General features: G+C 45.1%; 1 protein-coding gene across 2 annotated transcripts in view; it reads left to right on the plus strand.

Moving 5' to 3' along the window:
* Positions 1 to 253: 253 nt before the first annotated feature.
* Ikbkb (inhibitor of nuclear factor kappa B kinase subunit beta) overlaps positions 254 to 16,050 on the plus strand; it is a 49,607-nt gene continuing 33,810 nt past the window's right edge. For both annotated transcript variants that reach the window (XM_027395277.2, XM_035453241.1), the window contains exons 1-5: positions 254 to 367; positions 640 to 762; positions 10,881 to 10,975; positions 12,033 to 12,150; positions 14,925 to 14,994. In XM_027395277.2, coding sequence (XP_027251078.1) covers positions 658 to 762; positions 10,881 to 10,975; positions 12,033 to 12,150; positions 14,925 to 14,994 — 388 coding nt within the window. In that variant the 5' untranslated portion in view covers positions 254 to 367; positions 640 to 657. The remainder of the gene's footprint in view (positions 368 to 639; positions 763 to 10,880; positions 10,976 to 12,032; positions 12,151 to 14,924; positions 14,995 to 16,050) is intronic.

Genomic DNA, 16,050 nt, shown 5'->3' on the forward strand with positions numbered 1-16,050 from the left:
GCACTGAACCAGGAGCATTCAGATTCGATGAATGGCAGTGGGAGCACAGGAAGGCAATTCGTATTACAGTCCTAGTAGCCACTTAGCAGATTCTCCCGACCCTCGTTAACTGCCTAGCTTGTTCGATGAAACTCAACTCGAAAAGCCTAGGGTAAAGCAGTCTCTACGCCGCCAAGTCCAGAACCCGCCTGCGGGCTGTGGCTGCATCTCAGCGAGCGGCTCGCACGTCTCCTTTAAGAGCCGCCAAATTCCCGTGACGTCAGGGCAGGAAGTGTTTGAGGAAGTGGCTCTGGGCTGGCTGCGTGGGGACCCTAAGTTTTCATGCCCTCTGTGGGTATCGCTGGCGGCCCCGCGGCCCCTGGGGCAGGTGAGTCCCACGCGAGGGCCGTTCGCTGCGCGTGGAAGGCCCGCGTGGACGCGTGCCCCGCCTCTTCCCGGGGTCTGCGGTGGTGGCTGCTAGCAGTGAGGACCAGGACCGCCAACGGGCCGGGCCGCGGCAACTTTTATTTATTAACTAAACCCTCTGAGTCTGCTCCCCTTCCTTACCTTGAAGGGCAGCAGTCGCTACTGCCTCCCCCTGCTTCTCGAGCTCCATTGTTTCGTTACTCTGAACTTGTCTTCTCTTCCTCTTGCTTCCAGAGTTAGCCGGGCATCGATATGAGCTGGTCACCGTCCCTCCCAACCCAGACATGTGGGGTTTGGGAAATGAAAGAACGACTTGGGACTGGGGGATTTGGAAACGTCATCCGATGGCACAATCAGGTAGGGCTCTGGCCCCGGGGAGAGCAGGTGGACTTTCTTGGTGCTGCTAATGCCAAGGCCGGTGCAAATCGGTGAACTCCCGCCTAGTCTTAGCATGATCTAAAAGGAGAGTAAGAAAGGGGGACTGCAAGGGAGGGGGGTGTGAGAGCTGCTAAACTGACTCTTAAAAACCTTGTTAACCCTGCCACTTAAATAAGGTGGAAAAAAAGCTGTCATTCTAAGTGTTAGACTAATATTAAACTAGCATGTAATGCATTGCATACCGGTGAATGTCACAGAATACAGACCGTGTTAAAAAGATGAGAGCAATAAAGATATTTTAAATAACTTTTAAATTTTAAAATATTTTTAAATAGTTGATAAACCCGGAGTCTTTTGTAATACCGAACTGCACAAAAGACAAGGAGTTAAGGATAATGGGTGAAAAAGTGCAGAGGGTAGGATGGTGAGTGGCTTGATTTCTCTTTTGAGCTGATCATATTCTCATTATTTTGGTCTTTATGTGTCTGAGTCGAGTTTCTTGTGTTACAAGTTTTTGTTCTTCCAGAGGTTTTGGTTTGGGCTGGTGGTTTAAGAACACTGAATTCTTTGAGGGACTCCCTTTAAGTCACCCGTTTACTGTGTGAGAGTTATTTTATGCAATTTGGATAATGAGTTTATGGTAATGCCTAAAAAGTTCGTGGCACCTGTAATATTCCTGTAGCTCCATCCATCCTTCTGCTGTAGATCACTTTCCTCAGGGTTGCTGAGTACCAGATACGATGTGCAACTAACTGACTAACTTGGGGGTCACAGCCTGTGCCCTAAGCCAGGTACTGCTACCCATCCTCAATAAGCCCATTAAGAGTTAATGTAATATCGGAGAGCAGAAGATTGGGTCAGTGTAGTCACATTGAGAGGAGGAACAGAGACCCAGCAAACCTCCCAAGTCCATCTTCAGGATCCTAAATGAGATTAAGGTTTAAATAGAAGGCCATGGATATGTGCATCACAGCAGTCCAGTGGTCCAGCTTACCACTGACCCGTTTTTTTGTCACCCTGTAAGATTTTCTGAGAATTTGTCAACAAATCTTTCTTCAGAAGACAAATTCCCCTTCTGGATGGTGGTTTCTCCTTTCCCAACATGAAATTCCTGGGGAATCCCCATCTTTGGGGTGCAACATTTGAAATTGTCTCTTTCATTTGTATCTTCATTTCTACCTGGCCAGTTACAGGACCTTCTGATAGACCTGGGAGGTGCTTTTATTTTATTTTATTTTATTTTATTTTATTTTGGATTCTAGTATTGGGCATCACTTGAGAAACAACCAAAATTAGAAACTACCCTTCTAGGGAATCAGTCCTTCCTAAATAGCTGTAATTAAAGTCTTGAGTAGTCTAGGTGAGAGACTAGCCTGACTGATGGTGGCGATAGGAAGAAGTGGGCAGATTTAAGAGCTGTTTAGGGGTAAAATGAGCAGGACTTGGATAGGATAGGAGGGTATTGGGGTCAGAGTTGGGATGGAGTTCGATTGAAGTGGTGCTGACTGAAGAACCCGTTTGCTTAGTCTGAATTCCTCCACCATCTTCATGGGCTAATCCTCCGGGAAAGCCAGGGGGCTGCTTTGGATGTGCAGAAACAATCTTTAATCCATATCTGAGATCAAAAGGTACAGTGTGCTTTCTAGTGGATGTACCTCTGTCCCAAGCCTCTTGAAAAATGCAGCTAGATGTGGTAGTATGCTTGGCTTCACATGTTCTTGCTATTTCCTGTGCTTTCTCCTGTCTATAAGCAAGAGAATGGATGTAGCTATCACAGGAGAAGTGCTGCCTAAGAACCAGGGTCATTGCTGTAAGCCTGTTGCATGCCAGCATCAGGCTAGGTGTCTCCTGTGCAGCTTTTGTTTGGCATTGCCCTGAGCTGTGAACCACCCTTATCTTACATAATTCACTTCTGGGGTCGACAACTCTAATTTCCATTTTGTAGCCCAAGAAACAGAAGCACTGGGGAGTTAGTTAATGTTCAGAAAGAGGATATACTGTCAACATGTACATCTATTTGGATCCAGATGATATATGCCACGGTGGCTTCTCCAGGTTGGAACTAGAGTTTAGGACATGCCTAACACATTCCCAGTTATTTTGGAGGTCCTGTTTGTTTCTTTATAGTCTACCCAAGCCATTTTGAGGCACTAAGGAGAAATGAAGGGATACCTAAATCTGTATTCCTCAGTGAAAAAGAGCAGTGTAGCAGTGACCCTGCTCCAGTTCTCTTGGCTCTTGATTCCCCCACACAGTGTGGGCTTGCCAGTCTTTGCTGCATAGGAACACCCCTAAATCTCCAGCTCACGGCCTAGCACAAACTGTTTGTAGTTCAGGTAAGCTAATGTTTTCAGTAGACCTTGAGATATATACACAGAGGAAAAAGATCCAACTCAAGGTACCTCAGCCAGCAACTCCTTTTGAGGGTAGGCAGAGGAAGGAGTCACATTCTCAGTCACACAACTTGGTTGGGATTCTGACTGTCACATTCTTAGATTTTGGTCTCAGCGTCTGGTGTGCATTATGGATTCTCACCCTGACTGGAAAGACATGAGGCAGAACCTCCGATTCTTTGCAAATATTGCATTGTCCATATGCTCTAAGTCGGGGGAGGGGGGTTATATATAGCAAGTCTGGGGGACCCATGTGAGGATGACAGGAAATAGTGACCATACTGGCTGTTAGAAGGCAAGGTGTTATCAGTTCTCCTACAAAGCAGTGCTAGCCTTTACTGATAGGTTAAAATCCCTTCTGTTTACCTGCATGTTTTAATGTGTAATCTTGAAACTCGGGCCTATAAGGACCTACTGTGCAGGCAAACACACGGTCCTTAATTTGTCTTTATTTACATTGAGTGAATTCTTAGAAATATGACTAGGTCTAGATTTAAGTGCTCATGTATGAAAATGACTGCTTATTAAGAATCATATAGATGGACAGTGGTAGTGGTATGCCTGCAGATCTCTGAGTTCAAAGGCCAGCCTGATCTACAAAGCTACACAGAGAAACCCTGTCTCAAACCTCCCCACCAAGAAAAAAACCCCCCAAAACAAAAAAGTCATGTGTTCGCCAGGCATCGTGGCACACACCTTTAACCCCACTCACAACACAAGAGGCAGAGACAGGTGGATTTTTGAGTTTGAGGCCAGCCTGGCCTACATAGTGAGTTTACGACAGCCAGAGAGCTACACAGTGAGACACTGTCTCACAACAAAAATAAAAATAAAACAAGTTGCACTAGCTGTGCCAGTTGTTCTGTCCATATTCTTCTCTTGCTTGCTCAGTAGCAAGGGAAGACTTTGAGGAAATGGAACTTCCATCAGGTTCTTGAGAGGAAGTGGACTTTAGGTAGCCTGTCAGGAAAAGAGACAGTTGCATGGGTAGAGCATCATCATCTAAGGAAATGAGAGTTTCAGACTCTGCCCAAGGCTCCCTGTGGGTCAGACCCTGAATTTCATTTTATCTGGTATCACTGGAAGGGTCAGTTTTTTCTCCTATCTGTGGATTAAAAAGCCAGAGGTCTAACAGACTCAGTGCTGTGTATTTAGTCACTCAAGGAGGCAGCAACACTTTTGTCCCTTGAGTCTGTGGGAGAGATTGGAGGCCACTGTGGTGTTTCATGTCTGCATTGCAGAAAGACTGAAGGAGTTGCAGCACTTTATCATAGGGAAAGGTTGTCTGCACCATTAGTTATGTCAGGGATAAAGATGCATCTAGACCCTTTTTTTTTTTTTTAAGAAATTATTTTTCAGGAGTATAATTACATCAAGTCCCCCTTTCCCTTTCTTTCCTCCTCTAAACCCTCCCATATATCCTCTCTTGTTCTTTCAAATTCATGGTCTCCTTTCTCACTAATTATTGTTATATTCCTATATGCATATTGATATACATATATGTTCATAAATACAACCTCCTCAGTCTGTATAATGCTATTTATATATGTTTTCAGAGCTGGTATCGGATAACCAATTAGTGTGCTCTTCCCTGAGGAAGACTATTTCTCCTACTGAGCATTTCTTAGTTGCCTGTGGTTAGTTGTGTAGGCTTGAGGCCTCCTAGGCGTCCCCCTGTCCCCTTTAGCATGTCTATTGTCTTGGCTCTTGATCAGCTCAAGTTTAGCAGTCTTGCTTGTAGAACTTCATTGGTGTAACTTGTGACATTTGTAGGAGACATATCTCATAGCAATCTCCCCTCCCCCGTTCCTCTGCCTCTTCCAATCTTTCACCTCTTCTGAAATGACCCTGAGCAGGTCATTAGTTGTATTGTAAAATGTGTACCAGGCCTTTACTTTTTAAGTTCTTATTTGAGAATGTTGTACAATGTATTTTGATCATATTCAACTCCTCTCTTCCCCACTCCTCCCAGTAACCTCCCCATCCAGCTTTACATCCTTTTTTTTTTTTTTTTTTTTTTTTTAACTAAACCTTCCAGTCTAATTTGTGCTGCTTCCCACTGAGGTGTGATTGACCCTTCCACAGAACACCCCCTTAAAGAGAACCGATTCTCCCTCTCCCAGCATCTATAAACTGCCAGTAGCTGCCTAGCTAGGGGAGGAACTTCCTGCCCACCTCCCTCTCCAGACTTGGATTTTCCCTGGTGTGAGCCTGCGCGTGCTGTCATAATTGCTGTGAGTTCATATATGAAACTGCCCTTCCTGGTTCAGAAAACACCATTCTGTTGTTGTAGCCCACAGCCTCTGGCTCTTAGTCTTTCCAGGATGATCCCCGAGTTTAGGGAGGAGAGGTGTGATATAGATGTCTCATTTATGGCTAAGCATTCCAGTCTCTTCACTTTGACCACCTGTGGACTGCATATAGAAACGTCTCTGAGGGTTGAGTTGTGCACCGCCCTGGGTCTCCAGGACACATGGTAACTAGTGCCTCCATACCTTTTGACTCCCCAGCCTAGATCCCATCCAAGCAGTCCTTCTGGATCCAGTATCCCCCCTCCACATTGATCTTGTAGGGCAGGGTCTGAGAAAGACCCTGCTGTCTGTCCGTCTGTCACACTGTTGCTGCTTGGATGGTTGTGATTTGGGGATCTCTGGAATAAAGTTCTAAGGGGCATTCTGAGCATTCTGTGCGCTTCCCCTGGATCATTAGGAGACTAACTACAGGGAGTTGGGTGACCTTTCTGTTTTCCTTATAGACTAGCCTTCTAGCACCCTTTGTACACTCAAAGAACAGCAGACTCTAAGGACCTCAAAAAAATCAGCTGTGTTCAATATAGACAATACAATTGGCCCTTTCCCTTTTATTGAGAATATAGGCCATTTTTTAAGTTGTAGTCTACTTACTGGCAAGTTGGAGGTATTCCTGCTTTGGTTTCTGTTGCTGTGATAGCCACTATGACAAAAACTAACTTGGGGAGGAAAGGGTTCATTTGGCTTACAGGTCTTTCACGAAGAGAAGCCATGGCAGGAACCGGGGGTCAGGAAATGAAGCAGAGACAATGGAGAAACGCTGTTTAGTGTCTGCTTTCTGTAGCTTGCTCAGCCTTTCTTATAAAGCCCAGGACCACCTGTTCAGGGGCAACACCATCCACAGTAGGCTGGGCTCTCCCACATCAATCATTAACCAAGAAAATGCCCCACTGGCTTCCCTGCAGGCCATTAGATGGGTCATTTCTTCAGTTAAGGTTCCCAGATGACTAACTTATGTCAAATGGACAAAACAAATTTAACCAGCATAGAAATAGAATTCAGGCCAGGTTTGGCTTTCTGAACTAAGAGTCTTGATCTAGGGATTCTGGGCTATGTGAATTTTTCTGCCGGAGAGCACATTCTCAGTGTTCATAATTCCAGAACAAAAGTAATAGACAACTGTGTAAGGGAAAGTTTGTTTCCATCTCAGACTTTCCTAGGCCTCAGTTAGGATTCCCCTGAAACCCTAGGTTTAACCTGAGCTGACACAGGCAGTTCTGGTCTCCATTAGTTAACTGTTTTCATTTAAGTTTGGAGATTGAAGGCCATCCTCACGTCTCTATTCTTCAGTATCAGTCCTCATGATGTGAGTTATCTTGGCTTTTGGGTTGAGCTAGCTGACAACTCGTGTTGGCTCCATTGTTTGCATTGGGCAAGAGATTACAGTCATTTCATGAGTAACCAGACAAGCTTACTACATCACAGTGGATCTGATCATTTGTCATGTTGTTTGTATAGAGTGTCCTCCTCCCGCAAAGGTGTCCATATCCTAGTCTCCCGAATCTTTGAGATTGCATAATAGAGAATCCAGGTTGTTAATCAGCTGGCCTTAGATCGGCAGATTGTCCTAGTTTATGTGGGTGGGCCCAGTGTCATTTCAAGGGCCCTGAGAAGTGGAAAAGGAGGCAAGAGAGTGAGTGTCAGACTGATCTGGGTGAGCAAGATGCAATTGGCCGTTAGTGGGTTTGATGGGGTAAAGGGCCATAAGCCAAAGAATATGCCCAAGTTTGGGCTGTAAGATCACGATTGACCTCCTGGAGCTGGTAGAAGAGGACACAGCTGTGCTGACATCTTGATTATCGACTAGGAAAACTCACTGTTGACTTGTGATATACAGAGCTGTAAGATTGTGGGGTAGGGGGTGGTTGTTTTGTTTTTGATTTTTCAAGACAGGTTTCTCTAACTTTGGAGCCTGTCCTGGAACTTGATTTGTAGACCAGGCTGGTCTGGCCTCAAACCCACAGAGATCCACCTAGCTCTGCCTCAAAGGTTCTGGGATTAAAGGTGTGCACTGCCACCACCCGGCTTAAAAATATTTTAAAATGTGTTATTTGACATTTTTGGATCATATTCACCTCCATTACCCTCTCGTATTGCTGCTCCCACTGAACCCCTTCTTACCGACATGTCCTCCTGCTTCCATGTCTTATATGTGTGTATGGTCCATTGGATTTAATTAAGGTTGCTTACCTGAGCAAGGGTGGGGTGTGGGGCTGAGTGATTTGTAAGGCTGAGATCAAGGTACTGGTATCTTAGTTTTCTTGCTGTGCCATCACTTGGTGGAGGGCCAAAGGCCTCCACATGACATCTCACCATGGCTGCCTTACCACCGGATCCACCTCTTCATACTGTTACAAATGTCCACATTCCAGCCCTAGCATACAGCATCAGTGGGATTTACTGTTGATGGAAACTACCCTAGAACCTGGCAAATATATATATATTTGAATCTAAACCCTAATGGGAAGTGAAATTGAAAACTAAGTTCCAGTCAGTTTGATAAGGGGCAGACATATTGGAAACTCATGACCTCAAAGTATGGCATTTCAGAGCTGTGGCATCTGAAAATGCGCATCAACTAGAGAGATGCTTTTCTAATCTGGCTCCTCACTCTTGAAGGGCATAGACAACTTCTCCCTGGGTTCAATTGTAGCCACAGTGATTGGTTCAGCATCAGTAGGAGCTTCAATATTAAAAGGGAAGTCAGCTCTTCAGAGAGACCCTCGGAATCCTATCTAAAAATAAGAATTCTAACAAAGACATAGCTACGACATGAATGACCTCTGGAAATACGTCTTTAAGCAAGAAGATCTGTTTAAATTGTACATGCATGACTCAATTTACACGAAATGTCTAAATCATGAAATCCATACAGGCAGAAAGTAGATGGGTGTTGCCCAGGGGCTGGAGGGACTCCAGGGAAATGGGACGTGACTCCTAGAGTGGGCATGGGGTTTGTGGGTGTGGACCCCCTCCAGGGTTAGTTATGATTTTGGTTGTATACTTAAAACATACCAGAAAGCCGGGCGTTGGTGGCACACGCCTTTAATCCCAGCACTCGGGAGGCAGAGGCAGGCGGATCTCTGTGAGTTCGAGGCTAGCCTGGTCTCCATAGCGAGTGCCAGGATAGGCTACACAGAGAAACCCTGTCTCGAAAAACCAAAAAAAAAAAAAAAAAAAAACAGAAAACCAGGCGTGGAGGTTGCTCGTTTTGGATAACTTAAGCACTTGTTTGGAATTAAAAACAGATCTGAGAATATTTTAGAGGTTTTGTAATAGTTGTGCTCTGGCGTTTAGAGTAGGAATGACCACTCCACATTTCTGAAGTTTTCGGCCTTAACCACAGTTTTAGGGTTGATTTATTGATCACATTAGATAACTGCTCATTGTGTCTGGAGGTTTCCATTTTCTTTGTCTTACCAGCTAGTCCCAAGCACCTGAAGGAGTTTTGGCCATTTGGGTAATATAAGGCAAGTGGGATCCTAACGACAGCCACCAGCACCCTGGGAATTCTTGCCATAGTCCTCTGCATGTCACTCATTTCTGTGTGAATTGCACACTTACAAGATAGAGGGTCCTTTTCATAAAGTGTCCAAGTGAGGAGTAGGCTGGCCTCTGGGGCCTCTAGGACATCCTTCACAGGGGCCAACAGTATTATCTCTGTTGACCGTGGTTGATCTTGAAGGTCTTTAGTAGTTTCAGTCCTTTGCCTTTTATATATGGAAGTAGAAACCTTGTTCTGTATGGAAAATAACCCACCATCAGTTTTGAATGAGTGAGGTTTCTTTTTTTCTTTTTCTTTTTCTCTTTCTTTCTTTCTTTCTTTCTTTCTTTCTTTCTTTCTTTCTTTCTTTTTTTTGAGTATATAGCAAGCAAAAGTGAAAGAACAAATAGAAATAACATACAGGTAGACAACAGAGCACCATTAAATCAGACGCTTAGAACATTCAGAGAGAACATTCCAGAGTAGTCCAATTGGCAGAACATACTTTATAAAGCATCATTAGGTAGGTGCTTACATCATCCAATAAAAATCCTCTGGGGAAGCCCCCGCTGAAACTGTCATACGAGAGTTCCCAGATGAGGGATTTCCAGGCAGAATAGAACATTCTTTCCATGGATAAACTTGTACCTTCCTGTCCCCACTACAGGTATTTTCAGTAATCTCTGTTGGAAAGGATTTCTCCTTCTCGCTTTTCTTAACAAACTGGCTGGTGTCACTGGACAGGGATACTGATAACTATTATCTTTCAGCTGCCACGTTTGACTCTAAGCTACCTCACACCAGGGCTTCTCTCTGCTGCTGCTGCTACTGCCAAAACCACAGGCTCAGAATCCTCCCATCCTTCATGTTCCCTTGTGCTCCTTTGTGTACCAGCAAAGAGACATCTTTTAACCTCAGGACCCAGTCACTAGCTCATTAGTCACAAAATATTGATTTTTCCATTACAGAAACCACAGTGAGATTGAGAATGTAGTTCAGTTGGTAGAGTGCTTGTTCAGTGTTCACAAAGCCTTAGGTTTGATCCCCAGCACCATATAAACTGGGCACAATGGTCCATGCACACCTGTACTCCTAGTGCTTGGGAGGAGGAATCAGGAAATTAGAAATACAGTGTCATCCTTGTAGCCATAGTGATTATCAGTCCAGCCTTGGATTCATCAGACCATTCTAAAGTAAAAATGTATGTAAATTAATAATGAAGCCAAGCTTCGGAAGAGTATATGCATCATGCTTAGGTCTACCCTCTTGGAGAGTTGTCAGATACCCTCTATGGGCTATCTATCTATATGGTATTGCTACGACGTCCTCTTCATTTCAGCCTTGAACTGTGGCAGGTCAGTGTTCCTGTTTCATAAATAAAGACACAGTCTCTACATGGTTTACCCAAAGTTTACATAGCTGGTGAAAGAAAGTAGAATTTGAGCTGTTCTGTGTCCCATTGACTACTCTGTACTTGTCTTATCTCTGAAGAGAAAAAACAAACAAAAAAACCTCTTATATGAAACAGTGGAGACTTCCATTGTGCCAATGTTAAGCTGAATTGCATGGAGGTACCATTTTTATGTGTGAAACTGGCCAATCACCAACAATGCCTTATGGTTGAACTTAATATGGCAATGGTTGGGTGTAGAGAGAGAAGTCCCTGGACAGTAGTTTGCACCTTGTTTGCACCTCACAGAGGTTTTGTGAGGGACAATTGGGACAGAACAAGGCTTTTGAAGGATTTGTGTTCCCTTTAAATGGTAGAGGAGGCAGGAGATGAGCAAACTGTGATGGTGAAGAGAGCAGCCAGACTGTCCAAGTGCTCTTTAGTATACCTGTGTGGCCAGCAGAGCTCTTTATGTGTTTGGTTGTTGAATTGTTCTCATGACTAGTGTGCCCTTTCTGTAGGTGACAGGCGAACAGATTGCCATCAAGCAGTGCCGACAGGAGCTCAGCCCCAAGAACAGAGATCGCTGGTGCCTAGAGATCCAGATCATGAGAAGGTGAGGATCTGGAAACATTTAAACACTACATTGAGTTTGTGGTCAGTTCTGTTACATTTAAGATAACATATCTGAATTTAAGATAACATATCTAGGCATGGTGGTGTGCTCCTATAGTCCCAGCTACTCAGGAGGCTGGAGACAGGAGGATTAGTTGAGCCCAGGAATTTGAGACTAGCATAGGCAGCATAAGACCCTGTCAAAAATTACTTAATTAAAAGTCATGACAAGTTTTTATTTTCAGCAAAAATCCTTATTTTCCTATGTTTCTAATTCCAGAGTGGCATGTGACCCTTTGTTGCTGTTTGCCCTCTGTGGTTATTCACAGTGTGGGGTTAGGATCTTTCTGTCCTGGGTGAATACCCAGCTTGGTGAGACCGGTAGATAAGCACTGTGAGAGTTAGCACAAGTAATTGAGCAGATGTTCCCTCCACTCTCGTCTTTAATTTTTTAAAATGATTTAACTTTTACGTGTATTAGTCTTGCCTGCATCTGAGTCTGCTTGGATCTGCTGGGACTGGAGTTCTGAGACAGTTGTACTCCAGCATGCAGGTGCTGGGACTCAAACCCAGGTCCTCTGCTCACTTCTTAAAAAGCAGAGAGAGCAGTTGTCTCGTTCATTAAATGGCCACATGCATGCTCCCGTCATCCCTCCCCCTTAAATGGCATAAAGGTCCCTATCATCACCTATTAGAAGCAGTCTTGCAGTACAGTGAAAACTTCATCAGACACTTTAAGGATAATTAAACAATGCATGATATGCTTGAAGGCTGTTTGAGTTTCAAGGGCTGAGGAAGGAAGGCTGAATAAATACATGTTAACTTACTAGAGTACCAGGTAAGTCTCCCATTCCTAGGAAGCCTGAATAAATACATGTTAACTTACTAGAGTACCAGGTAAGTCTCCCATTCCTAGACCCCTATCTTCTCCTGTTTAGTTACAAAGGGGACTGGTTATTCTGTGCCTTTGTTGGAAGGTGAGACCAGCTGAGATATGGAACAAGGGGGATGGATTTAAGCTTAAGCTTTGAATGCTTATTGTTTTCCCATCTTTCTAGGCTGAACCATCCCAATGTGGTGGCTTCCCGGGATGTTCCAGAGGGGATGCAGAGCTTGGCACCTAACGATTTACCTCTACTGGCCATGGAGTACTGCCAAGGAGGAGATCTCCGAAGGGTGAGTCTTCCGAGATTGTGGGATGTAGGTGCATCTAGGCTGGGATGCTGGGAGTGGAGAAATGGTGAGACCATTCACCATCATCCAGCAAGCTCAACGAGTCAGTGGACCAACTTCACCTGCACAAAATCCCTCTTGTATGTCTTCTTTGGGGTGGTTTCTGTAAGTGCAAATTAGAAGGCTGAGTCAGAAGTGCCTGCAAGAAAGCCGAAGATGGGCCGTGTCACGTGATCACTAAAAGTGACTGTCAAACCTGGACTACAGGGAAGAATCAGAATGAGTCTCAACACAAACTCTTCCCCCTCTGGCATGTTAAGGGCCACTGCAGGCTTTTGAGGTCAGCATCCCTGCTGTCCAATGGGGAGAGGCTTGCTTCACAGATGTGACAGTGCTGCATAGAATCACAGAGAGCAGAGGGGAGCCAGCTTAGTCATCAGAACAGGGCTGCCGCTCCAGATCCTCCTAACTGACCTGTGGGCTTTCCTTTTCCTCCTTGCTGTCCTACCTTCTCTGCTCCAAGCCCACGCTGGACAGAGGGCAATGGCAGTTCTCCCTGGTCTCAGGGACAGTACTGTGTACCACCCAGAGATACTCTTTATGCTTTTATAAGGTGCCTGGTTTATGATTTTAGCATATTGGTACCCAGATAGAATTCCTAGTAGATGCCTTGGCCCAGAGGCATTAATTAGATAAATCACTAGCTGCATACAGCCACTGTGGTGGAGCTTGGGTCCCAGGGGTAGGCATCTCCTGTCTGTAAACCTGGGTCATGTCATTTAGTGTGGGGAAGATAAAGCTCCAAGTGAGTTGTTTTTAATCTACTCCTACTATAGCTTTGTTCAGCTCTTTAAAGGTGTCACAGCGCAGGGCCCGAGCACTATTCATGTCTCTTTACATAGCAGTTCCCAGACTTACACATCATGGGCTGTGCTCTTTATTCTTCAGGGCCTTTCCCCCTGTTTCATAAAAGGAAAGTTTCCATGAGTGATTCTCCCGCTGTGTAGGGGTGGGAAAGACCTGATAATGGTGTCACTTGGGAACAGGATATGACTGGTAGCGTAAGTCAAATGATAACAGAAGCGAAATGGAAACTTGACAACGCGGCTGTGATTTCTCCTGTTTTCTGAACGTTGACAATCGTCCAGTTGCTAACTGCGATTACATGGGCATGCAGCCATGCTGTTGTAGGCTGTTAGAATCAAGTGGCAAGTTAGTCAGGCTGGAGTGACAAGTGGGTGGATATGACCAGGTGACAGGGTACTCAGAAAAGCAGTGGAGAAACACACTTGCCCTTTTAGGTGGCAAAGAACCCATAAGCCAACGGAAAAGATGACGGGAATTTCAGCCTGAGTCTTGGCATGGGCTTCAGGGTGATCTAGGGAAAGGCAGGGTGTGGTTGGATAAAAGGACCTCTGTCTTTGCTGTCACTGAAATGCCACTGGAGAGAGGGTCCTGCTGCTCAGAGATCTTACGATCTTGTTCTCTTTGTTTTCTAAATAAGATAGCCTATCTTTTCCTTCCCTTAAAAGTTCAGAATCTATGTTAGTGCCCAAAATCTATATCATCTCTTAGAGCAGTAGTTCTCAACTTCCTAACACTGTGACCTTATAATACAGTCCCTCATGTTGTGGTGACCCCCCAACCATAAAATCATTTTTTGTTGCTACTTCATAACTAATTTTTCTACCCTTGTGAAGTGCAGTGTATGTATCTGTGTTTTCTGATGGTCTTAGGCAACTCCTGTGAAAAGGGTGGTTTGACACCCCACAAAAGGGTTATGACACACAGGTAGAGAACCACTGTCTTAGATAAACTTGACCAACAGACAGTAAATTTCAGAATCAGGGTTCATTTCAAGACTTGTCTACTGTGCTGTTTGTATCTGTAGTCCAGCTACGGGGGAAGTTAAAACAGAAGACTTTTTCAAGAATTTGAGATCAGCTTACAAAGTGTGGTGAGACCCTGTCAAAAAAATACACACATCCTCAAACAAATCCAAACCATGAAAAGCGTGCAATGTATGGTGCAGAGGGACAAACTATGGGATATTCATGAATTTGAATGTTGACGACCACAAGCTGACTTGCAGCAGCATGTCGAGCCCCTTGATAAACTGGAGAGCCAGAAACCAAAGGATTCAAACAAAGCCCAGCTTCAGGGAATTTAGCTTCGCTTTACAGCCCTGCCCCACAGCTGCATGTGCCGGCTGATGTTAGGCTCCCAGTCTGTTTCTTCACCTCTGACATGGAGATTCTAGCAGCTCTTCCCTCAGGGCAGTCATGCTGGGTGGAGCCAGGTAGAGGGAGCAGGGACACTCAGACAGTAATTCTGGGCAGAGCTGGTAGAAAACCTGTCACAATTCATCCCTGCACAACTGGGCATAATAGCAAGTGCACATTCCCCACATTAAATTGTCCAAGGAAGATCCTGTTAGCAGAGTGGCCAGTGGCCAGCTCTTTCTGCAGGATCTCAAGCACAAACTCATTTGCTCTTGACATTAGATCCTGGCCACTCTCTTCAGACTTTACAGAAGTCGTGAAGCTGACTCTACTTCCTGCCAGGGCCAGGGAGGTGAATACATGGGTACCTACAGATGACGGCTGCCTCACTCTGACCCTGGGGCAAGTCCTCCAACTGCCCCAGCTGTCTCCAACCAGCTCCCTTGAACCCTGGTATAAATAAGCACTTGGTTGTCTGACAGACAGGAGACTCCGATGGGCCTCTCAGGGGTATGTGATCACCCACACTGACCCCACTTTTCATGTTCTCTGTAGTACTTGAACCAGTTCGAAAACTGCTGTGGCCTGCGGGAAGGACCCATCCTTACCCTGCTGAGTGACATTGGTAAGTCCTGCCCTAGGAACAAAGCCAGGCCCTGCAGGGTAGACGTGAGTCCAGTAAGGCACCTTAGGGAATTGTCTCTATAGAGGGTGTGGTGAGATGTGGAGAGAACCTAGTGTGGAGTAAGAAGTTTAGCCAGGGCTCAAATAGAGTTCCTTCTTCCCTATGTCATGCAGCGAATGACTGTTCGCAGAAAGAGATTTCCCTTCCCATTGAAGAGCTCCACTCCCTACTTTCTGGAAAGAACTCCACTCCTTACTTTTCTGGTGAGATAGGCCATCATCTGAACAGCTCCATCCTTTGGTAGTGAGGCTTTCTACTCTCACAACGGCAGTTATTTGCCAACCACAGGCATAGAAAAGCTCACTCTTTGATAGAGTGGTACTGAGTGTCCTTAGATGCTTGTGGCACTCTGAGAAGGCTGGCATCAGGGAGGAGAGTCCAAGGGCCTGCAGAGCTGTGCAGTGTCGCCTAGATCCTAAGGCTCCAGTGGGGAACAGAAGTGGGGCTCTGATGGTCAGCTCTGCCCCTCATCTGGAGAAGCAGATATGAGAAGTGTCACAGAGCTTGCTTGGGGCTTTAAAAATGATTGATGATGTCACCGTCAAGGGCTGGTGCAAATTGATTGTTTGGATTCTAGAGTTATCTAGAGTTTACCCTTGAATATATGTCCCCATTTTGGAGAATGACCCAATTTTCATCCCTCCCCTACTTCATCCTTTCAACCTATACATATGTTACATTCACTGGAATTCAGTTTTTCCAGTTGTCACACAGAAGGTTTGAAGTAATGTGATAAAGTCATACATCCTTTCCTTAGGTTCTCCAGTCATTAACATTTACCCCATTTATGCAGCTGTATTCTCTAACCTTGCATCCCAGGGGCCTCTTATCTTTTAGAAATTTTGCCAGCATGACTCTGCTGCCTCTTGCTCTGCTTCTTTGGGTAGGGGGAGGCAGAGGGGTCCTAGAGGGAGAGGTGGGGTGTGGGTGGTCAAGCTCCCAAGTATTTAAGGCTGAGATCCAAGCAGTCTGACACACACATCCACCTTCCTATGC

This window comes from Cricetulus griseus (genome assembly GCF_003668045.3).
Source record: "Cricetulus griseus strain 17A/GY chromosome 1 unlocalized genomic scaffold, alternate assembly CriGri-PICRH-1.0 chr1_1, whole genome shotgun sequence".
Taxonomy (NCBI): domain Eukaryota; kingdom Metazoa; phylum Chordata; class Mammalia; order Rodentia; family Cricetidae; genus Cricetulus; species Cricetulus griseus.